The sequence below is a fragment of the Hippichthys cyanospilos genome, chromosome 7, assembly GCF_059441005.1.
Source record: "Hippichthys cyanospilos isolate Australia breed blue-spotted pipefish chromosome 7, RoL_Hcya_1.0, whole genome shotgun sequence".
Lineage (NCBI taxonomy): Eukaryota > Metazoa > Chordata > Actinopteri > Syngnathiformes > Syngnathidae > Hippichthys > Hippichthys cyanospilos.
In genome coordinates this window covers 19,786,424-19,810,693 of record NC_142375.1, presented here as the reverse complement: position 1 = coordinate 19,810,693, position 24,270 = coordinate 19,786,424, and the positions used below count along the sequence as shown (strand labels likewise).

Sequence of the window (24,270 nt, the reverse complement as noted above, 5' to 3'; positions counted from 1 at the left end):
ATGCCGTTAGGAAGAACTGAAGTCAGTGATGAGAACAATCAAGACCCTCCCTGAAATCGATTCCAGATGACAATAAAGCAGATCCGCATGGGATCCTCGCGCACGCACGCGTTACGAAAGCGCTTGTGTTCTTGTCAAAAGAAAAAAAAAACACACACACATGGTCATCAGGCCTCAATCATCTTTGAAATCCGGATGCCCAACCAGTTCCTCTTCAAACATCCGAGTCTCTTAATCGCTTCGCTGACGTTTGTTTATGGTATTTATTCGTTGTAATTGTCTAAATCATCATCACATTATATCAAGCACAATCCTCACTAAAAGGCATGTGTGAGAACACGCGTGGGCAAACTGCGGCCCGGGGGTCACATTCGGCCCGTTAAGCTTTTTAGTTCGGCCCGCTGAACTTGAAGAAAAGATCAATCAGGAGAAGAACGATCATGTTTAATATCCTAAAGGTTAACGAGGCTTTTAGTACTTTAAAATAGTAATTTAACAATTTAAAAAATATGTATTTTGTTCAGTTAATTTTCAATTATTGGAAGAGTCATTTCAATAAATTGTTAAATACACGGGACTTGAATAAATTTTCTATCGAAATTAAAGCACACGTTTTTTAGATATCCTGCATTTTTTTTTGTCTTTTAGAAGGTGGATTATCAAAACACCCTATCCATCTGCTCCTGCTCTAGCTCTTTTATCAAATTTTTAGAATTACATTTCCATTCTTTTAAATTGAAAAAGCTAATTTAAGATACACATCCAAGCAACAGATTTCAAAATTGTTAGCAATAACGTTATGCTGCTCATTATCGCCATCTAGGGGGCTGGAGTGGAGCAGTTTCAGCTACATCTTGGAAGATATGTATTTAAGTAGTAAATGTTGGAGAAAAAAACATAGTTTTTTTTAAAATATGATCTTTGGTCAGCACTTGAGTTTTTTTGTTGTTGTCAGTGTTAATTAATTTTCATTTACCCAGTTTTCCACCTCCACTGGTGAGGCCGATCTGGGGAATTGAAAACATGGAGGAAGCCACTCAGCATCCTCTGTTACCGTGACGACAGCCAGGGGAAACCAAGCATGTACATTTTGACGGTTGCGGTGGATACACAGATGTATACGCACCGCATACGGAAAGTATACACTTGACATATCTGTTTCTCGCTAACCTTGGCGCCAGTAGCAGTCGTAAACAGGAAGTCATAACAACGTTTCCCCCCCCCGCTACTTCTCACTCGCTCCACGTCTGCTGTCTTTCTGGCATTTCCTCGCCTTTTCCCGTCATTGTCATGACACTGTTTGTCTGCCACAAATACTCCAAACAGCCATCGTAAGTGATATGTTGAAGGTTCAATTGTTGGTCAACTCGGAAAAGTTCAAGTGTGATTCATGTCAATGATGGAATAAATCAGACGACGATTTTTAATTGCAGCCAAGTTGATGGGACTTTCCAAGTTAAATTTGATGTCCCATACACACAAAAGTGGACAAATCCTTTCAAAATAATTATTGAATTAATTCATTGTTTCAGGTAAATATAAGTTCATAAAACAAACTAAAGGTTCAGGAGTTTATTCAATTATTGTAAATACTCTGATTCTCCCCCATACTAGAATGGTTCGACCCAACTTGTCATGTGCCACCTCTCGTTACCTGTCAACGATTTATTTTTGCAAACACATCTCTACTATCATCGCAAAAGTTTCATATTTTTCTGTTGGTAAATATTTATGGATAATTATTTTTGAGAACAGGTTTGACACTTAGTGTTTATTTTTTTGTGGACAAATATTTATTATTAATTAGGTTAATGATTTATGTTTGAGAGCAAATCTCTACTGCTAGCCCAAAACAGGAAGCTTTATTTTTAACATTTTTCTGTGGACAAAAAAATATTTCTAATAACTTTCTGGCACGTTATATTAATTATTATTCTGTGGGAAAATATGTATTAATAATAAAGTTATTTCTTTATGATAACAGATTTGTTCTATGATCCAAAATAGGACATTTTATGTTGATTTTTTTTTTTGTAACTAATACAGGGTCTAAAGTTGAATAAATCAGACACCGATGGCATGTTTTCTTTTTTTTTTTTCCACCCCCAAACACTTTGCACTGGTTAAGGGGTATTGGTCTGAAAATATATTTCGCAGGGGGTAAATCCGTGAAACAAGGTTGAGAACCACTGCATTACTATTTAGCCATTTCGACCACGTTCAGTGGGCGGTGTCAGACCATTACTGGGCTGGGTCAAACGTTTGGCCCCGCCCAGGCGTTTAGCCACGCCCCCAACAGCTTACAGCGCTACTCGAGCTCCACCGCCCTCTTGAAGGAGGCGGCGGCGGAGCGAGGCGAGTAGCCGCGCCCTTTCCGCCCCTCACGGCCCAAAGTCAGCGAGCGCTAGCCGAGCGTGCAGGTAAAAAAAAGACAGGAGCACCGATACAAGTTCCGGACCCGGAAGCAGGCAGAAAGGTTTGCCCGAGGACATTTTCGGCTTTTTGCCAACAATTTAAGCATTAACCTCCCTGGAAGTGGACCAAAGCCTTATTTTGTGTTTTTATTATTTTTTTGGCTTGTGTTTATGCTCACCTTTTGTGGGGCCTCGTGACTTTTACGTCGCGGGAGGTGACCCTCAGGTACTTGCAGGTATTTGTTTGCTCGACGACTTCTGTGGATTTACTCGAAGAACGAGCTCAAAGTAACCGACGGAGGTGAGGAAAGTCTTTTTTTTTCTTATCGCGAGTGTGTTATAAATGAGAATTTTGGGGTGAAAATATTTTAGTAGCTTTCACTCAAAGGGCGTTCGCTCGCGTTTTGGTGCCCGTCAAATGTGCCTGAGTACGCGGGAAGGTGTGAGGTGTCTCCCGGTCCCGTAGAAGCACCAGCTGCCTTGCTTCTCTAAACATCTTCAGCTGACCACATCCCTACAGCCACAGAAGCTGTGATTTGGTTTTGCAAATCTCATGATTTGCATCTGCCGATATAGTTATGGCTGTTTTGCATATTTTTAGAGACCTATCGAGTCAAAACGCTTGTTGCATACATTCTACATATGGACGTGGATTGTTTGCAAACAAAAAAGGCTGCAAAAAATATAAATATATTCGAATTCAAACTCGCAAGAATGTTCCCTCGTTTATCGCGGGGGTTACGTCCCCCAAAAAATACACATTAACCAAAAATCCGCAAAAGTTGAGACGGAATATTTTTGTTGCTTTTGTTCTTATTTTTCTACTTTGTTTATTTTGTTGAATAAAAAATGCATTAAATCTATCTTTTTGGCCTGGTCCAACTTAGAGGAAAAAACACAAGGTAGTTCTTTGATAGATATGGTCATAAAGGAAAATCCATGTATTACCGTTTTTTTTTTTTTAAATACATAAAATTGATATATTTTGATTGGTCTGACTTAAAAGGAAGAACAATTGCAAGAAAATAGAGACATAAACCTGGATTAGAAAAAGTTATGGTCATAAATGGAAATCATCTATAGAGTAAGGCCTCAATTACTGAACCACGATGTAGCGAGGTAACGCTTGGACACCATTTCACATCCTTGCAGTGGAAAGACAACTCGTTTAAAATACGACTTTTGGTAATACATAACTTTAATTTAGGGCTTGGCAATATATCCCCCCCAAAAAAACAACTCAAAAATAGATTGTGAAAACCCCATTCAGCATTATATCCTTTGTGCACAATTTCAATGTCATAATTTAGCTTATTTCCAAATTTTTGATGAATGAATCCTATTATTTAATTTAGCGCCCTGCCCTAGTTTGATCAAACAAAAGTACGTACATGAAGTTTCCTTGAAGTTCTTTTTTCTTTTGTTTTCAATTTGGCGCTAATATTCTTTTGTACCAATTAAATAAAAAAAAAGATCCGAAACAAAAACCACATTTCCTCATTTCCCAGTTGAATGATTCATTGGTAGCTGAAGAAATTGACACTTTCCCAAGAAGTTTAGCTGGCTTTATCATGTAGAAATATCTGCAAAATTTCCAGTCACATCTTGTACTGGCTTTATTTGACCCAGCTTCAACCACAGCCAGTCTGGGATGAGCCGCCAATTACTTGAATTATTTAGTATTTGTGCAAACCTGAAGTCAGACTGTTTTTTTTGTTTTGTTTTTTTTGTTTTTAAATTACCAGTTCCGACCGAGCCGACACAATATCTGCCAAATGAATAGAAAACACAAATCCTCAAATGTTTGATAGTTAAACTCTTGAGTACTCCGATACCAAGTAACCGATACTATTAATGTTGTATTTTCTTGGGTTGGGATTCACCAATACGGCTTTTGGTTTTTACGTGGTTGTTTTCCTTCTAACACAGTGGTACCTCTACTTACGATTGTCTCCATTGAAAAATTCAGGTTACGAAATGCCTCCTCGGAAAAATACTATCTTGTTAGGAAAGAGAATTCAGGATACAAAAAGCGAAATTGTTCCAGCGCTCGCTCGTACAAGACTGTAACGTAAAACATCACAAGTCGCGACGTCTTCCCTGTGCTGCTGATTCTAATGTGTATTTGTTTCAGTTTTTATGCATTTTTAGAATTTCTTCATATAATGGCTTGTCAAGAGAGATTTGTTCTTTGCACTGTTTACCGTGGTCTTGCACTTTGTATCTTTACTCGCTTCATCCACACTTTGAACAGTGTACACCGTAGAATGAACAAAAATAAAACTAACTACTATTAGCTATGGCTAACATTCTACATATTTATATAAAAACACTTACATACTACTTTGGGCCGCTTTAAACAAACCACTGAACGCTTCCTCTAGAATCGCTAGTGTGCTGACTTTAGCGTTGTTAGTGTGTCATTAGCATATTAGTATAACACACAGGAAGTATTTTGCATGACCCTAAACTAAACTACAGTAAACTTACATGCTTAAAATGATTCAAAAGTAAATATTAGCACTCCTGTGGCCTTGGAAGCTATGCCTGGATCACTGCAAATGTAAAATAAAATTGACAAATAAAACAAAACAAAATTCTCTGCATGCACCACCAATATATCGGCGCCATCTCAAGGCAACCAAATGAATTGCATTCATGTTTTCAACTTCTACAATGAATATTATGAATTTGAAGGTTTGCTCCGTTCTAGCACTGTACTTTTCATTTGAATGTATTTGGTAGACAGCGTTGTTGACACATTACCACCCCGAGGGTAAAAAAAAAAAAAAAAAAAACTTAGCCCAGCCCATTTTGGGTACACTGTCTTGTGGGGAGGGTGATTTTTTTTTTTTTTTTTTTTGTGCGGTTGTGCCAGTAGACAAAAGAATACAATGGAGGATCTTCAGCATCTGTGTTCTTCTTTGTATGTGTGTCTTTTATTATAAGAAGAAGACTTATGGCTTTGGTTTCCGGAATGCGCATTTGACTTTGTAACAATGAGTCGCCATTTTGTACTTTTCAAACTGTAGCAATTAAATTGTTTTATCGCATTGTTTTTTTTTTTTTTTTTACCATTATCTCCTTCCAACCATTCTCTTCTGAAGATGGTGTGTGATGATTTAACGCAAAATGTTTCACAATTTTTTTTATTTGAAATTTATTCCATACAGTTGAATTGTTAAATTTACATAAACTCAAATAACACATGAAACCGCAAAGCCTGCAAAGTCTTAAGTTATTTATTTATTTTACAATATTTTGCTCAACGCGGCCCTGCTAGTCTTCACACAGTATTCTGACCCTTGTGTGGTATTTTGACCATTTTTGGGTCATTTTATTCCACGTCATTCTCACATCTTTAAAATCTTCACATTTTCATCATCATCTCAGGGGGTCGGCCATTTTGCCACTTTCTGCGTCGATCTAAAATGACACCGCATGATGCCGATGACGCTTTCAGACATAGCCTTTAACTGGCCTCTTCCGCCACCTACTGTCTTGGGGTGAAACGAGTCAACAAAGAATTTTCTGTTTGTTGACATAGTTTGACTGCCCCTCAAAGGAATGTTGCAAAAATCGCAGAAAAATCATTGTCATAAATCCTATTAAAATGCATCTCAAAAAATGTAATTATAATGAATTTACATGGTCCAAAATTTTGACTGATTACTTGTGTACACAAAATCTCGCACGTCCCACTGCAATCACATAAAACTGTCAGAATTGTTGCACTTTGAAATTTTACGTTTTAATTACCTGCTGGAAATTTCCGATTCCCCCATTGATTCTTTTTATGATATTACACAAAAAAAAAAATCAACAGAATGTCCATAATTTGTCACATAATACCACAAGGGTTATTGAAATAATCAATAGGATAATACATTTCTCCGATCGTGATATCTAGTGCGAAAAGTTCATCTTATGGAGCGCTCAAGTCAGGTTTGTGTTTACACTTTGCTCAAGTTTCCTGCTCTTGAAAATGTTCCCGTTCAACCAAGCGCATAGGTTTCCATTCGACATGCCCGTGACGCGTCTGTGCATGTTTCCGGCTGATTCAAAGGCTGAAAGGCACATTAGCACAGATGCTACTTGCTACTTGCTTTCTACCTCGGGTGTTTGAGGAGTCACTTCCCTTTTTTTTTGTTTTTTTTTACATTCTTCGCAGGAACTCCAAAAAAGATAATTGAGAGTCTCTCCCTTTCAGTTTGCACACCCATAGAGTGTAAATCTTTCCTGCTGAAAAGAATCGCTGGCTCACTCAAACATGCAATACTCATTTTTTTTTCTTTCTTTTTTACCCTCTAAGAATGGCTGGAGGAAGAGGAGAGTCGGGCGTGGCCGCCCTGCTAATGACGGGTTAAGCGTGGAAACTGCTGTTTACTGTTGACGCTGGTTCGCTGCACGCACAACTGGATGCAAGCGATGCATAAAAACGCTAAAGTCGTGCGTAGAGCCGCAGTAGCAGCTCAAGTGAATTTCGAGAGCTGCGTTGTTTCGCACTGGAGGAAGACGCTTAAAACGATTGCTCTCGTGTCAGCAGGATTCAGCAACCTGATAAATGCTAAGCAAAATGCATTCGATTGAATTCATCTTCTGTTCTAATCAGTTGTATTTTTTTTTTTGTTTAATTTGTGTAACATCAAATAGGCGGAGTTTAACCATACCGAACTAAACAGTAACACTTTGTAGAAATGGGATATCCAAAATCCATGTGATCAGTTTTGACCTTTGGCAATAATCGTCTTTTCAAGGGGAGAACAATAATAATGCATTGAACTAAAAACAAACAAAAAAATCTTGTCTTGTGTCCATAGAAAATTTTCAATTGTGTGCTATCAAGGCCGATTACTCTCCGAAATTTTAGAATAGATTATTCTTTTCGTTATTTTGTTGGATCAGAAATGGTTTTTGTTCGGTGTTTACAGCTAAATTATTTTCCAATCATTACTGTTTACTAAAGGCTGTTGGAATCAATTCTATTGATTATTCCATCTGTAACGGTAATCAAATCCTTGCATAAAAGTTTTATTTTGCTTGAACGAGAAAACAATAATTTCCCTATTTACTGCTTATCAACCAATTATTGTTCTTTATTTGGTATGAGTTAGGGTTCGAAAAAGTAAAAAAAAAAAACAACCACTAACAAATTTCCCACAAGAAATATGATTTGATTACACACAAAAGTTTATTCTATTTTTATGAAAGAATGCAAAAAATAAGGAATATTACTGTTAAGAGGCTGACCAAGTATAAAGTAAGAAAAATTGAATTTTCAACAAGATTTGAGACGATTCCTCCTAAAATAGTTGTAGATTATTTTTGATAGTCAATTGGTTGTCGATTTACTTGAGTCATTTTGACAGCTTTATGTTGTTGTGGCTGTATGAATTGAGTTGTGGATTGATTGCAAAATTGTGTGTGCTCCATGATTGTTGCAGACACTCTTACAAAGTGTGATTCATTCATCTAGTTTGCTGACCGGGAACCGCAGCAATTTGTCATTGACTATGGGAAGTAGACTTAATTCTACTCTGTGGCACATTTTCACTCCACAGCTCTGTTCCGTGAGGTTAAACTTTCATTTCAAATACTCTTTGAAAGACAGGGGTATCGCGAGTTTGAGATATTTTTCAATTGAAATGATTGGTTCAACTTAAGTAATGTTCAATCAACTACAAAGTGGAAAAGGCATACATCAGCGGTACGTTGCGGGAAAAAAAATACTCTGCAAAAACAGTCTTGATATTCAACTCCATTGCTGATCTTAATGCAGCACCTAGTGGCCGAAGAAGCTGATGCTATTTGTGTGCTAAAAAAAAAAACGCTTACTGATTTAGGGGCTAGTAGGATTTCATTCACAATTCACAATTTTAGCACATGGAGCTTCTCAATATGAAGGAATGAACTTCCCCAAAAGCACCAGAGCTGTATTATACACTGCAAATGATCGAAAGTGGATCCGTTTTTTTTTTTTGTGTGTGTTCACATTTTAACCAGTAGAGGGCGTTCAAGCACAAAACGTGCAGAGTTTGATCGTAGGCGAAGAAGAAGAACAGGAAGTGATTGACATCACAGTAGCTAAGGCAGAACAAACTTCTCTAAGTGACACTATTACATTGTGCAATGTTCCTACAACATTTTGTATGTGTGAAAGGAATGGTAGCTTGTTTGTTGAAATTAAATGATAATCGCTAGCACACTAATGCTATTCGTGATTCCTAACCGGTTAGCATTGGCGAAAAATTCGAATGTATCAAATATAACAGATAATGAGTAATTATATCCACTTGCTTCAATTAACATTCAAGTTCAGTAGACCATTTAAAAAAGGCCACTAGTTTTCAATCTTGGATTATTCAAAAAAATAAAGGATTAAAAATTGTGAGTGGCAGTTACTTGATTATTTGATGGAAAAGGCAACAGGATAAACCATTTATTTAAAAGATTTTATAGTGACAGACCTAGTTGGAATCTTTTCAGTGTCTCGGGCACTTAAAGACAATGCAAAAAGGCACATCATGTTCATGCAAGCAGCACTTAGAGTGAAAAAAAAAAAAACAACTTAAGTGTGTTGAAAAGAAAACAGCCACGTCAGTTGATTACATTGGGAGAAATCTCCAGGGTGCTCCTTTTTCCCCTTGGCGTTGACACAAGGAGGTGACCATTTTTCCAAAGCATGTGTCTTAGCTTGGGCACTTGCTTTTATTTATATATATATATATATATATATATATATATATATATATATGCATGCACATTTAAAGAAAAATCTAAATTTGTGCTTTTTCAGTTGAAGATATTAAATGAAAGAAATGCACGCATAGTAGCTAATTAATGCTAATTGAATAGTGATGATGCTTTGATCATTTGAATTAGTTAGCATAGCTGCAGTAGCATGCACAATTTATTCTTCTGAGTTGCGATTCTGAATTGTAACCGTCGCTAAATCAGTTTTCAAGATGTTAAAGCGTGTTTGATTTCGGGGGATTTCTTCGCATTCTTTCTTTCTGAACCGTTTCAAGTTTGTGGTCCGAAACTGCCTCTCCCGCTCTACATTTTTCCCTTTTTGTTTTTTTTCCCCGTTTGGCATGGTTCTCCGCGCAACCCTCAGTAGGAGAGTGGGTCACCGAGGCTGCGTGTGTGTGAATGTTTGGATTGAGATTGTGTTACATAGCTGCATTGTGTAATTGCGAGGTGTGTCTCCTCGGCCGTCTCCATTGTGGAGACGCGGCAAAATGGCGGTTGCGGGCGAGTGATGGCGACTGCAAAGGACGCTTATTGCTGGTGCCGGAGACTGAGCGAGGTTGGGGTTCGAAATTTGCAGAAGTTTGTTCAAAATCTTTGATCGTTTTGACATCATTGATTGATGGATGTTTGACGCGGCGTCCGCGTGTCTTCCAGACGAGCGTCGTTACCCGTGCGGCCGATGACATGCTGCCCTCTAACCCATCAGGGAGGAGGCCCTTCTGAATGGCGCCCTAGTGCCGTCGTTGGTTCCCCCGTTTGAAAGGCCGCGCCGTTTCGCCTTCGCCCTCCGAGCACACCCCTTCCGCCGCGCCCCCGCCCGCCATGGATATTCAGACGGACGACACGGAGGGATGCTACTTCAACCGCAGCGTCAAGTTCTTCTACGAGAAAAGCGGCAAGAACATCAGCGACCACTGGCGCCGCCGCGACTATGTGATCGTCTCGCTGGGCATGACGGTCTGCTTCATCGTCATCTTCTCCAACCTGCTGGTCATCGGGGCCATTTTGAAAAACAGACGCTTCCATTACCCTATCTATTACTTGCTGGGAAATCTGGCTTTGGCAGACCTCTTTTCAGGTATGTTAACTTTTAACATGGTTCCTTATCTGTGACCTTTAACCCTTGTGCAGTATTTTAACAGTTTTGGGTTATTTTAACAGTTATTTTAGCCAAGGGATCGCACAGCCCTGGTAGAGTCATAACTCAGTGGTCGTGCCATGTTGAACTCTGACATGTTGTCACCGTCTGGGTGAAATTTCAGCTCCCTTCTTCCTTTGGATTTTACTGGGGCTGCGCGATTATGACCAAAATAACAATCACGATTATTTTGGTCGATATTTATATCACCTTTATCAATCACGATTATTCAGCATGTTTGGTCAAACTTGTCTATTTAGTGCACTTTTTTTTAAACAAGCAGTAGATAAACAAGGCTTGATAATTACAAGTAATAATAATAAACAAAAATAAGGTAAATAATAATCCAAACAAATTCACCGCCCAAGACATGGCAAAAACCTGGCACACAGGGCAACATAGCTAAATGAAGCCTACTTACAACCAAGCACATTATCTTCTTTTAATCAAACTTAAATCTATATATATATATATATATATATATATATATATATATATATATATATATTAGGAATCAGGTGAACTCAACGCCATTTCACACTGGTAAATAATATATTAGGGTGAAAAAAGCAGAGGATTTTTGTCATGCAACATTGCCCCCTGGTGGTAGGATGACAATGTGCTTGATTTGATGTGTAGCGTAGCCGGCTTTTTAGATGTTAATATTGTTAATGGTGGCAGCCAATATCGTGATCATGATTGAAATTCAATTAATTGTGCAGCCCGAGTTTTAACTAATATTTTTAATGTAGCTGTGCATTGTTCTTAACTCCAGTTTTAATCACCGTACTGTGTCGTATGCAGTATTCCCGAGGATTTGATTTAATGTGTTGCTATGGCTACATTTCCCATAACTGGCGTCATGTTAGCCATCGTTTTGAGTGAATCAACAGTAGTCTGTTTTCTTGGTTACTGACTTTATTTGTCAATCAAAAATAATTTCCTTCAAATCGTCAAACAAAAAACAGTGTGCAGTACAGCCTCATTATGTTGGACTTTGCACGGTGTTAGATTAAACTGAAGCTACCTTACAAAACCATCAGTGCAATAAATAGACCAAGACAAATGCTGGACTATAAAACCAGACTATAAAACTATAAAAAAGACTATCAAACGCAATATAAATCAACTTTCAACAACTGTTTATTATTTTTATCGCGTTTATACGGGTTATAGCTTAGTCTAAAACGGAAAAAAAGAAGAAAATGCACCAAATTGCCTGAAACTAAAAGAAAATGATGAAAATTAAAAGGTGAAAGCCCTTTTCCTGGGATCATCCACGCCCCCCTGGCATCACCTCGCGCCCCCCCATGGAGGCCCGCCCCACTATTTGAGAAGCACCGAATTAGATACTGTATATCTCAACATCTGTCACACCACGCGCCTGTACTCAATTACATTCATGAAAAAGTCTTATCAAATCTCCGACTCAATTGGACCCAATTGAAATTGCCGAAATTCCCTTTCAGCCAATCGTTGTTGTTTTTGTTCTTGGCCATTGTATCAAATTAGAGACTTTCTTCATCCAAAAATAGTTCAGAGTAAGAAAGGTAAAACGAAAGCAGAGTTGAGACGCTGTGTGGTTTTTGCAGCCCACAGAAAAAAAGTTACAGTTGACAGTTTGCCTAACAAATGATAGCCGCAGCGCACTGCTGCTCGCACGACTCTTTGCGGTCTTCCACTGGAGAACGTTTGTCATGCTTGCCTTTCAGGGGTTCTTCTTCCCCACTGCACCGTCAAGTCTATAAACCGCACTTGTTTGTCCTGCGGCTTTAAACATGACGTTCCAGGGTTGGTGGTCTAACTAAGTGTCACTGAAAAGAAATTGTTAGACTCCAGATAAGCAAAATTCCACTGATTAGCTTGTAGTGAGAAGATCCGTGAATTCACAATTGAGATGCGGTGAGAGGTGTGTGCAGCTCCCAGTAGCTCAGCACTAGTACAGTAGATGAGTATTAATAAAGTATGATGGGAATCCTATAGTTAAAAAAAAAGAAACCTTGACATGACAGAGGAAAAACTGAGACCGGTTCTGGATTCTGCACCCAAAACAGCTGTGAGACACAACCCGACAAACATTTAGCTCCCGTTGGAATCTTTAACAAGAGAAGCTCTCTGCATCCACAGAGCTTCTCTTGTAGGTCAAGGCCTCCAATGAGAATTTGTCTTCCTTCTTTCACAGGGGTCTCCTACCTCCACTTGATGTTCCACACGGGTCCGTGGACCATCAAGCTGTCCAAGTACCAGTGGTTCGTGCGTCAAGGTCTGATCGACACCAGCCTGACGGCGTCCGTCCTCAACCTCCTGGCCGTGGCCGTGGAGCGCCACCAAACCATCTTCAACATGCAGCTCCACAGCAAGATGAGCACCCGGCGCGTCTTCGTCATCATGATCTTCATCTGGCTGGTGGCCATCGTCATGGGCCTGGTGCCCACCATGGGATGGCATTGTCTGTGCGACCTGGATAAGTGCTCCACCATGGCGCCGCTCTACAGCCGCAGCTACCTGGTGTTCTGGGCGGTCCTCAACCTGCTCACCTTCTCCATCATGGTGGCCGTCTACACTCGCATCTTCGTGTACGTCAGGCACAAGAGCAAGCAGATGTCGCAGCACACCACCCAGATGAGACGTCGGGAGACGGTGCTCAACCTGATGAAGACCGTCTCCATGATTTTAGGTAGGCCTCTTGAATCTTTTTCAAATCAATGATCCGATCGGGGGCGGCTCGGTGGCTCAGTGGATCGGTTTGAATCCACCTGGCTTCGGCCTTCCTGTGTGGAGTTTGCATGTTCTCCCCGGGCCCGCGTGGGTTCTCTCCGGGCACTCCTGCTTCCTCCCACTCCTCAAAAACATGCACGGCAGGTGAATTGGACATACTAAATTGTCCTTAGCTGTGATTGGGCGCGCGATTGGTCGTTCGTCTCTGTGTGCCCTGCGATTGGCTGGCAACCAGCTCCGCCTACTGCCCGGAGCCCTGTTGGATAAGCGGCTATAGAAAATAGATGGATGGATGGATGATCCGATCGGTTATTCCATTCATTAGTATTTTCTTCAATTTTTATTTTTTTTTTACTACTCATTATCTCCTATACAAAGGAATTTTTAGACACCACAGAAATTTGCCTTTGCTAACCCGTTATTAATTGCATTAGGGCGCTAGTGATTGGCATAGTCAACAAACACTAACCACCATTTCATTCAAACAAAAATAAAGGTAACAAGATACACAAATTTATTAACCGGCATCGATCACTTTTTGGCCGCTTAATACGTTCAAATGGTTTCATCCTTGAATTAATATAGAGAAAGGAAAACTTTTGCGTTGACATCCCCTGTTAAACTCACCTGCTGCCCCAATGCCCATGGATGATTTCCTCAAGCCTCGCTTATATCAACCGCTCGCTGCTCGTAGCGTGCCCGCACTTGGTATGCCTGCACTTGTTCATCCAAAATCACACACTCACACACACACACACACACTCACTTTCAGCACCTCACCGCCTGAAAACTCCCATTGCGTTTCCTTCAACAATCCCCAAGTAACTCCCTGCCTTTACAATCTGTCCGACACCCCCCCCCCCCCCCCCCCACACACACACACACACACTCACGCACCCCCATTTTTCTTTTCCAACATGACAATAAATTCCTTAAGTGTGTCTTTTCTGCCGTCGCTCAGCAGCGAGCGCCTGCCACCTCTGGCATGTGAGGGAGGCCAGGATAACCCCGGCGTGCCTCGACAAGGAGCTGCATACTTGAGTTACGATGACGCAGTAAAGTGTGCGTGCGCGCGCGCGCGTGTGTGTGTGTGTGTGTGTCGGGCCAGAATCATGTCAACATTTACATCTGGTGCGTGACACCCAAACGTAATCCTCGGCCTCAAGCGTTCCTCAAATTGCTCGCATCACACTTCACGCCGTAGCGTGCGCACGTTGTTATCAATTCGCAGAAAGGATTCCTGAGCTGACCAATCAAGTGTTATGATAATGAAATGTGATCATGCAGACTAAACTCGGCGTGTGTGTGTGTGTGTGTGTGTGTGTGTGTGTGTGTGTGTGCGGGCATGTGTGAGAGGAATTTACAGTACATTCTCGCGTTCCAGTTAGGACCTCCCGCTTCGGACATTCTTCGGCATATCTATCTGTTGTCGTTTCTGGTGTAGTGGCACGATTGGGTATTTTTTCGTTTCGGTTGTTTCCACCAAGACGTGTTTTTGTTCAAGGATGCTAGCTTGGCCGGGCTACAAAGTTCGCAAAGAAAGCTGCTGTTATTTTTTTAATTATTATTTTTTTTTAATATTTAGCGATGCGCCACTTTTCAGCAGTTATTTAGGTGTTTTCTTCAAAAGTTAATTTGTTTAACCCGGGCTTTTTGATGTTTTTGATGCGTGATATCAAAGGAAAAGCATACGAAAAAAACAGGAGGCTAATATATTGCATAGATTGTCAAAACATGACGACTTTCTATATGCCATGCTGCCGTGCCCTCTAAATGCTTGCAGACAAGAAGTTGTGAGGTACATCCTGTTGGTGTCAAATATAGCCCATGTCGGTCTCATTTACTGCCAAAATTCTAAATTGGAAATATTGTCAGTTTTTGACATATTGAAAACCCGATGTTGTATCGTGCATTAATCATTTGTTGCAAACGGGGTGCAACAAAAAAATTTGTGTTGACACCCCAAAACCACCGGGTGGCGCTAGCGGCCAACTTATGACTTTTGCAGACCTTTCAATGACTGATGATTTCCTTAGCCTGGACTCCCATAATGCAAAAGTCTTCAAAAGTCATCATACTCTAATGATGACATAATCAATATTCTCATTTCAATTTCATAAATATATAATATACAGCGTAGTTACTTTTGCTTTGATCACATTTTTACAATTTTGCATATTCATGACTGCATCCACACAGTGGAAAAACCTGCAATAGTGAACCGAGGTCACCTTCCCTTTTCAGGCTTGTTTGTTATCTGCTGGACCCCGGGCCTGGTGGTGCTCCTGCTTGACGGCCTGGGTTGCGACGAGTGCAAAGTTCTGCGCTACGAGAAGTACTGCCTGGTGCTGGCCGAGTGCAACTCCCTGGTCAACCCCATCATCTACTCCTTCAGGGACAAGGACATGCGGAGGACCTTCAGGGAGATCCTGTGCTGCCTGTGCTGGCGCGGCGGCGACAAGTCCGGCGTGTCTGGCGTGAACTTTAACACCCTGGAGCACGAGGTACTGTCCGACAGCAACGGTACCGAGATCACAAGTCTCCCAAAAAACAGCCACTAGCCCCTCCACCTGACCCCGTTGACCTTTTCTGAAACCGCTAAACTGGCTCGCCACATTTCTCCTCATTTTTTTTTTTTTGCTTTAAACGAATGAAAGGTTTCCGCATGTTTACTTAAGCGCTTTCATCAAGAAATGCAGCATCGGCAAAAGAATGTTCATCTTATCTAAGCATTCCTATCGTATTTTTAAAGACGATTTCATTTGATGGCTGTCGGTACGTTAGCCCATCTGACAATTATTTTAATAGTTTCTGTACTGGGGCTTCAAGGAAGCGTCCTTGCACGAGTACAGCGGCTCCATTCTCTCTCTCTCTTTTTTTTTTTTTAGCAAATTCAACCTCAGCAATACTTTGTTTTACTTGTAGTGTATATGACAGATACAATTTAAACAAATGTTAATGAAATCGTCTTCTGTAGTTGTAGGGCAGGCAGTTATAAAGAGAGAGCCGATTGCCACCGATTCAATGCCATCCAGTGGACATGAATGCTAATTGCATTCTTGTCTCATCTGTATTCTATGTGAGGTGAACTGTGGCTTAACAATAAAAGGCCCTGTGTTAAACACCTAAGCTGCCTTTGTTGTCGTTTTAAGCCACTATTACTGTGTTGTAATTACGGTGTAACTATAAAATCACACACACGGGTTAACTATAAGTCTTAAGTACACAAACAGAATATACAACGAGTGCCGACAGAAGTCGTTGTCAAGCTCCGCCCCTCGAGAGCTGGAGTCTTTCGTGTTTTTCGGGTTTCTTTTCCCGGATTCAAATGATTAGCTCATCAGCAAGCTCTGCAGGAGCTTGAAAATCATCCTAATCGATTGAACCAGGTGCGTTTGGAGAGAAGTATCAAAAATGTACAGGATAGTGGCCCTCACGGACTAGACTTTGGCATCTATGCTTTGATGCCACAATAACCATCTTAGGGCATTCATTTTAGTGTCTTTATTTTTGGGCTCTGTTTTGCTTACTTTCCCCAACTTCGGCCAAATATCTGCCAACGATTTGGAACTTTTTAGGTATTATAGCGGAATAAAGCCCTTAGTGTTAAAAAAAGAATACATATTGTTCGTTACTGATTAATTGACCAGGAGTGACTTCCCCTCAGTCAGCCATGCATATTGACGTATGCTACATAAGTAGCTAGCGAAGAGGGCTGTGTGGCTTGTTTATCGCAATTCCAGACTCGGACGTCGCCTTTGGAAACTTTTGACCCCCAAAGCACCACGCGTTGCGTTTTACGAGCTCCGCATGCGACAATGATGAATTCCATTTGCTTGGGAGGCGGCATATTGGAATGCGGCGGTCAGCTGTGACTCACCTTGCTAATGGCCTCTTGATCTTTGTCCAGAGGGGGAAAAAAACTTCCCTTTAATTTACAATTTAATGGTTGCTTTTAAATTAGATTACGTGCCGCAAAACAAATGTTGTCTTCGTGCTGCTATCCGAATGCGTGCATTTTGAACATAGCATATTCATTTGTGTCCACTTTTGTGTCCATTTTGTCTCAGAAGATCGAGACCAAAAACAAATGGCTTGGGGGGGTTGGGGAAACTCTTAGTTGCTAATTTGGGATTATCTAAAGTCAGATCACAATAAGATGAAAGACTTTCAAAGGAAAAGAGTGGCTTCAGCTGGTGAAGTGTTCAAAAGTGTCTGTCCGAAGTCCAGATGTGTGCTGATGCTCTGCAGTTTCTCTGATTGCTTGCGTGTGTGTGTGTGTGTGTGTGTGTGTGTGTGTGTGTGTGTGTGTGTGTGTGTGTGTGTGTGTGTGTGCGCGCGCTCATGCTTAGTCCTGTTTACGGGAAATGGAGTGGCATGCAGTTACAAGCTATTTTTTTTTTTTTTCTGCCAAAGGGAAAATGCAAAATCAAAGCAGAAAAAGGGTGCCGTTTTTTTTATTTTATTGCTATATTTTTTTAAACCTGTCCTGTTTCACTTAAACATGGAAATAGTTTGTGCCAGTTACATTGGAGCCATCGTGAAATGTTGAGAAGATGGCCTGTGCTATTTTCACTTTCTCAAGAGTTGAAAATACGCTAAGTACGCTGTACTTTTAAGACTTTAAAATAATATTGTGATTCAGTAGCATCGCATCTTTGCCGCTTGTGCTTTTTTGTGCTCATTTTCTGGCCTGTTTTTGTCCCCCCAATTGTGTGATCATTGGGTTGTTTTTAGATGTATTCCACATCGAAAAGCCTTTAACAATGACTGAACAGGACAATTACGCACAGCTCTTTTTTCACATAAATAATAGCAGTGTGAATGAAAATATCGATTCTTCATCTTTGCCTTCCCAGCAGTGTGATTATACTTTTTTTTGTACTTTGCCATTTAAATAATAAACTTGGATCAGGACACGCCTAACACGCGCCTCTGTGTATAATCCAGCCTTGGTACAACGGGCCTTTCTGTCATGGTTTTCGGGTATGCATTCTCCTCTAATACTAACTCCTGAAGACAGCCCCCCCCCCCCCCCCCCCCCCCCCCCCCCCCTTCGCCCCATCCCCCTATACATTTACTTGCCGACACCCAAATCACTCACCGGCTCTTACTTTTTAAGGCCTTACACTCTGGTCACAAATCCTACGGTCCAACATGAGAATGGCGACCCCAAGTGGATGGAAATAATACCTACATCTCACTAATACTGAACGCTGTTTATACCGGAATCGCAACACGGGGAAAAAAATGCATCTTTGAGGGAAACTGTCTTCAGGTTTTCCACTTTGTCTTCGTCAACTAACTTATATTTCTCTGCTTTCTTTTTCTGGTGTCCCCACCCCACTTCCTCTTCCCCCGCTGTCATGGCTTCCTTCCCCCCCCCCCATGACCTTTTTTCCTGTAGAACTCAAAGTCCCGCGACGTGGAGCTGATGGAGAAGAGCAACGGGGCGCCGCTCATCAGCAAACACTCGGACATGACGCTGTCTTCGCAGAGTTGGGATTGAAACACAAGCTTGTCCTTTTCAAGGACACAAGAATGAAGATGTATACAAATTGATGGCGTAACTTGTGCCTGTCAATGAACTTCGTCTTTTTTTTTTTTTTTTTTTTAATGTCCTGCCAGTGACACTCAAAACATTTGGAAATTCTGCATCATGGATGTTGCCATAACAACGTTCGTGAACTTTTTTTTTGCCTTGTTTTTGAACTCCTCAGCAAGCTTTTTTTTTTTTTTTAGTTTTCTGAGGACACGAAAGTAATAAACCAGCGATATGAGCAAAGAACTTTGACATTTATTCAACTTTTTTATGCAGTCTACCAAAAGTACCCTGAATTTTGTATTTATGATTTTTTTTTTGTAGCCTTGAACGTGGCACATCAGAATTCAAGGACATGTTTTTTTTTTTCCTATTTTCGACATGCATCTCCTTCCATATAATTCATCCCACTCATATCCCTCCAATTTCGACATATTCCCCAATTTGACGCCATGGGTGCTTGTAAGTTTCTCATTCCAATTATTCACCATTTATCTGTGATATAAAACATTTCACCGAAAAATTACTCATTCACAAAGGCTACGTTTCCCTCAAGGCTGTTTGAACTTTTAGAATGTAACATTAAACTTTACACTTTTACACAATTCACACTTTAAATCTTTGAGTTCACTTTAGGAATGATTTTTCAGCTCGCCAAAAATTCCCATGCACTGACCGAAAATTCAACATTTGCACCGTTGCAATCCCTCATTTTAACTCATTCAGTGCCAGGGACGTATTTTCACGTTTTTTTTAAGTGTCCGGACAATAAATCCCAGATACTTAATTATCAAATCCATGCTTAAGCACATTAAGGACATTATTTCTCAGGTATCAGGTATTAAATTGATACTTAAATATCAGGGATTGAATGTCCGGACTCTTAAAAACGTGAAAATACGTCCCTGGCATTGAATGAGTTCATTTAAAAACATTTAATTTGCAAGTTTAAAAAAACGATTTACCCGAAAATTCATCATGCCAATAATTCCTATTTTCTGAAGTCGTACTCAACGTTCTTCCAGATAACCCCCCCCCCCCCCCCCGCAAAAAAATCTCAGTTCATTCAAAATTCTCAACCAAACAGATTCATGTAATTCCCATTACGTATTCCTAAATAACTTTTGATTCATTTGAGAAATTATTTCCAAAATAACTAAAAAATTTGAATTCAAATTTGAATTCATCCCATTGATTATTATTTCTCACTAAATTGTCACCAAAATCATTCCACATCATTCCATGTTTACATTTTTTTTACTCAACATAAAGGAAAGCAGAACATGTTCAAAACCGGAGTCCACTACAGTATCTGCAGTCGTGCAAATTTACCAGACTGACTTTTTTTTTTTGAAACTGCATGCGTAGTTCAAAGTATTTGACACCTCTGAGAAAGTCAACCGCGTGTACACTTTCAGATAGCGATTGAGATCATTGTGTTCAGTGTTTCAATTTTTTTTTTTTACTATGACTGACAAGGACGTCATTAAATGTTTTTCCCCCCTTCTACTACTGTGACGTGTTTTGATGAAGGTCCACACCCTCGTTGCTTCTCTTTGGGCTTAATCCCTCCTTTGGGGTGTCCTACCTTCTCCCTTCCCCCTATCCTGCATGGGCTCCCTTCCAGCGCGTCCGCCTCCGGAAAGTCGTTTGAGCCATTCCGGCAGCGGGAATCTGTTGCGGTCCGACGTGACCCTCCGAGGTTTCAGCTTGTACAGCGGCCTCATCATCTTGTTGCGCCTCCTCATGCGCATGGCTCTCTTGAACGGAGCCAGGGCTCGCCGAACGGGGGACCTCCTCTGCCGGGACAAGAAGCCTTTGGAGGAGGACCCGCCCATCACCGGGTGACCTATTGGAAACATGGCAAGTATCCGAAAAGCATTTTTTAAAGAGTCCGATTCGCCCCCGTACAAGACTGGTTGGACGCAACTTGTCACGTGCCGCCGCTCGTTACCTGTCAAGTTCATGATTGATTTCTACTATGATCCCAAAAGTTGGATATTTTTCTCTACACAACTATTTAGTTATTTTTGAGGACAGATGTGACACTTTTATTGCTTATTTAAAATATTTTGGGACTTTGATGACAGTGATTGGTCGTTAGTAAGCATTTGATACATGTGACAAAGGCAAAAAATGCACATCAAACTCAGTTGAGCATTGCTCTTTACTTCAAGCGAAATGTGTGATATTGAGATTTGGCGACAGCTAGCGGTGAACTTTGAGAATGCAATGACATCTCGCCATGTGGGCATTCACGTGTCGCTGGGTTATGTAATATTGTGCTCATTTGGAGATTGATCACGTCACTCACAGGGTTAGATTTTCTTTTAGCTTCCCTGTGTTCCGTTTACCAAAACCTAAAAGGGGATAACTCTCACTCGGGTACTACTTTAAGTTCGGGGTTTTTAAGTAAAGAAATTAATGTGTTTTTTGGGCAGATGTTGATTAGTAGGAGTCAATTTCAATAACCACAATTTGGAGCCGATATTTTCAGTAAAAGAGCAAATATTTGCATGAGAAAAATATAAATGAACTAAATGAAAATATAAAAGTTTTTTTTTTTAAATGTTTTGAAGCATGTTTTTTAGTCAACAACTTTCCAGGTTTGCAAAATGTCGATGTATTTTTAAAAAATACATTTTAGACCAGATGGAGCTTAGCTTTGTCGTAAAATTCTAACGAGCAGTTCAGGGAAATGTTTAATAAATTGTTGTTTTCTCGGGTAAACAATGTTTTCCGAAATTTCAAAATAAAAGAAATGCTTTCAAACAACAACAAAAAGTGCAAAGTATTCTCTAAAGTTAACTGAATCTTGCACTAACATGTATGTTTATTTTTCGAGGCCGATGCCGATATCCATCAATGATGCTAACTTTCAGTTACGATAATAAAACTGGCCGATAATCGCTCTATCGCGGGTACTTTGCATGGATTTAAGAGGAAGCTCCAATATTAGGACCATATCTCCACTGCAAACTCCTCACTACAATAATAATTTTAAAAAAGATATTAATGTTGACAATAACAACAACAATAAATCATCAAGTTACACCTCTAACAAGTGTCCAGGAAAATTGAGCATTTTCAATGTTTTTCAAACTCGTCTTGAAACGAAAGTCAGGAGGAATACCGAATGAAAGGGATCTAAATAATTTTCATACGAAAAAATAATCGCATTGTAAAAAAAACAAAAAACAATACAGGTTGAGGGATAAACACGTGACAATTTTTGCATCGTTTTACCTTAAGCATAGTCGAAGTGTACGCGATGTCCTCTTAAATCCAGCGTGACTGTAGCATGTCTGTCCCTCGCGACACATTTAATTACTGCTTTTGTCAAGGTGTTAGACAATAAAGAGAAAGGGAAATGGCCGGACAGGTTTTGTTGCATTCTTATTGGTTGGCAACTCCCCTGTTTAAGCTGCTTTCGATGCTCCACCGCAAATCATTAACACCGAGTATTTTCAACAAACTTATGGCTACACGCTTCCACTTATTTTGTTTTAAAAATTGTTATAAAAAAATGTAGTTACAAATTATTATTTGGCGGCATATGAGTGGAAATTGGCCGGCGTCATTGCCTCAAGATTCTTGTTTAGTTTAATAGTGCCATCGTGTGGTAAAAATTGAGAACTGCTAAAATTAAACCTCAACTAAAAACCCATAAACAGTTACCGAAATATAAGTCCCATTTTAGGTAAATTATTTTACGTTAATAGACAGAATATAGTCGTTAAAGTGTAAGCCCACTTATTTAACCATTTTCAGCTGGAAATTTGTAGTTTTGTCTTATTTATTTGATGACTAAATATTTATAGATGTACAAGTCATTGTTTTAAAAGCAAATTTAGCCTCTTGCAGTCAATTGAAAATGACATCACATGTACTGGAGTCCACAGGTTACTATTAATCACAGCTCCAATGCGCAAATGTCACATGACCAATAGGTGAGACGTGATTGGTCGTTACCCGAGCGTTTAGCACAAGTGGTCATTTTCAGTTGCAACAAACGTCTTAGTTGGACATGAACAGATTAGTTTTAAAATGAGCATTTTACGGTTGAAATTGGCTAAATAAGTGGACGAATTTTCCATCTTATACACAGGGTATTTATAAATATTTTATTGACACATTTTAATTGTATTTTTTACGCATTTAATATTTACATATTGTGCTTTAGTGTAGTAGTAACATATAAATATGTAATATAACATGTACTGTGTACAGTTATAATATAGCTATAGAAAGTGGGAAATATGTCTTGAAAGGTCTTGGCGGGACATAAAAACAGACGTGACTCGAAAGTTATCAATCCTATACAAAATTATATTAAATAATAAACAAAATCGATATTACCTTTTTATTGCTTAAATTGGCTAAACAAGTGGATTATCCCTTTTAAGAGGAACAGTAATAAAATGTGCCAAAATATACACGTATTGATGCATTTTACTTGTATTTTCTAATACCTGTTTAATGTTAACACGTTGTGTTTTTGTAATTTAGAAATGTAATATTACATGTTTTATTCGGTAGAATAATAATAATAATTTTTGGGGAGGAGGATAGGGGACATTTTGTCTTTTGATCATCGTATTTTGAAGATTTTTTTTTCTCTTCAGACTCACCGCGAATAACGAGGGAGCACTTTGGAGTATGCGAAATCTTTCACGTCACTTTTTTATTTGAATCAATCGGCTCCCCTGGACAATGCGCGTGTTGGCGGCGGAAGTGGGTGGAGTGCGGGTCCATGAGAAAAATTGATTGGCCATGTGACGATTCCGTCTTCTGCCTGTTTACATCAGCAGATCCTCCCCCTTCCTCCTCCTCCTCCTCCTTTTTCCCTCCACCTCCATCGCGCATCTCTCCATCCTCCCTCCTCCTCCTCTTCTCCTTCTTCTTCCCGGTGCCATGGTGGACTCCGGACCCGGCGAGCCCACGACGACGTCGACGAGGAAGCCCTTCTCGGTTCCGGAGATTCCCCCTCTGGACCGGTGCGACTTCGGCCGGGCCAAGATCCGCGCCAGCGTGCGTTGGCTGCTGTGCAAGTCTTACGGCTGTGCAGGTAAGGGGGGGGGGGGCGAGGGGGGGTTCCATCATCATCTTTGGGTGGGGCGTTCTGTGGTTATCCCAGCCGGCGTCTTGGGGCTCTTTTGCGCGTGCGTCTCCCTCTCTATCATCCGTCATTGGTGCGGCAGTTTCTTGCGACGAAATGGTCGTTTCATGCGCGTGGGTTGAACGGATGCTGCATGGTGAGTGCAACAAAGAGCTGCAGCGGGGCTGCAAAAGTGTTCTGTGCGGAGCGGAAGTGGGTCAGCAAGCAGCACGCTGCACAAAATTGATGTCAGTGTGACTGCTGATGCCTTATTGTTGTTGAGGAACAAAAGACCCCCCCCCCCCTCTCACCACCACAGCCTACAAGAAAAAAATGCAACGTTGCACGCCTCACTTTATTGGTCCATTGCTGTAGTTGCATGGGTGACGTCATCCACGGTCACCGTGTCCCTGACTAATCGATGTGTGTTGCATAGACTTGACTTGGATTGCAGCATTCAATATAACAATACAAAAAAAAAGACGAATATTACCAGCTGCACCTTAATTCGACTGGAGTCACCAGTGGGGGGAAAAAAAAAAGTTCTGGTACCACCCATATTTGACATTAGCCCAATTAATTAGGCATTGGGTAATAACACTGGGTT

The 24,270-nt window shown here is 40.4% G+C and overlaps 2 protein-coding genes and 1 long non-coding RNA gene across 10 annotated transcripts in view; 2 read left to right on the top strand and 1 right to left on the bottom strand.

Moving 5' to 3' along the window:
- Positions 1-2,345: 2,345 nt before the first annotated feature.
- lpar2b (lysophosphatidic acid receptor 2b) lies at positions 2,346-20,074 on the top strand. Of its 5 annotated transcripts, none has more exons than XM_088420380.1 (6): positions 2,346-2,715; positions 9,822-10,245; positions 12,488-12,982; positions 15,268-15,358; positions 15,419-15,527; positions 18,431-20,074. In XM_088420380.1, the coding sequence occupies exons 2-6, from the start codon at positions 9,990-9,992 to the stop codon at positions 18,530-18,532; spliced, it is 1,053 nt and encodes a 350-aa protein (XP_088276506.1). In that variant the 5' UTR covers positions 2,346-2,715; positions 9,822-9,989; the 3' UTR covers positions 18,533-20,074. The 5 variants fall into 5 exon arrangements, with proteins under 5 accessions (XP_088276506.1, XP_088276503.1, XP_088276502.1 ...); XM_088420379.1 differs by having other exon boundaries at positions 2,363-2,476; positions 2,641-2,715; positions 9,874-10,245; positions 15,268-15,527; XM_088420378.1 differs by having other exon boundaries at positions 2,363-2,476; positions 2,641-2,715; positions 15,268-15,527.
- Positions 19,804-21,917, bottom strand: LOC148421493 (uncharacterized). The gene is made up of 2 exons (XR_015866240.1): positions 21,812-21,917; positions 19,804-20,414 (listed from the first exon to the last, which is right to left on the bottom strand). It is a non-coding gene; the product is annotated as an uncharacterized LOC148421493 (long non-coding RNA).
- Positions 21,918-23,358: 1,441 nt separating this feature from the next.
- LOC148421492 (calmodulin-regulated spectrin-associated protein 3-like) overlaps positions 23,359-24,270 on the top strand; it is a 14,899-nt gene continuing 13,987 nt past the window's right edge. For all 4 annotated transcript variants that reach the window (XM_088419775.1, XM_088419774.1, XM_088419776.1 and 1 more), the window contains exon 1: positions 23,359-23,633. In XM_088419775.1, coding sequence (XP_088275901.1) covers positions 23,480-23,633 — 154 coding nt within the window. In that variant the 5' untranslated portion in view covers positions 23,359-23,479. The remainder of the gene's footprint in view (positions 23,634-24,270) is intronic.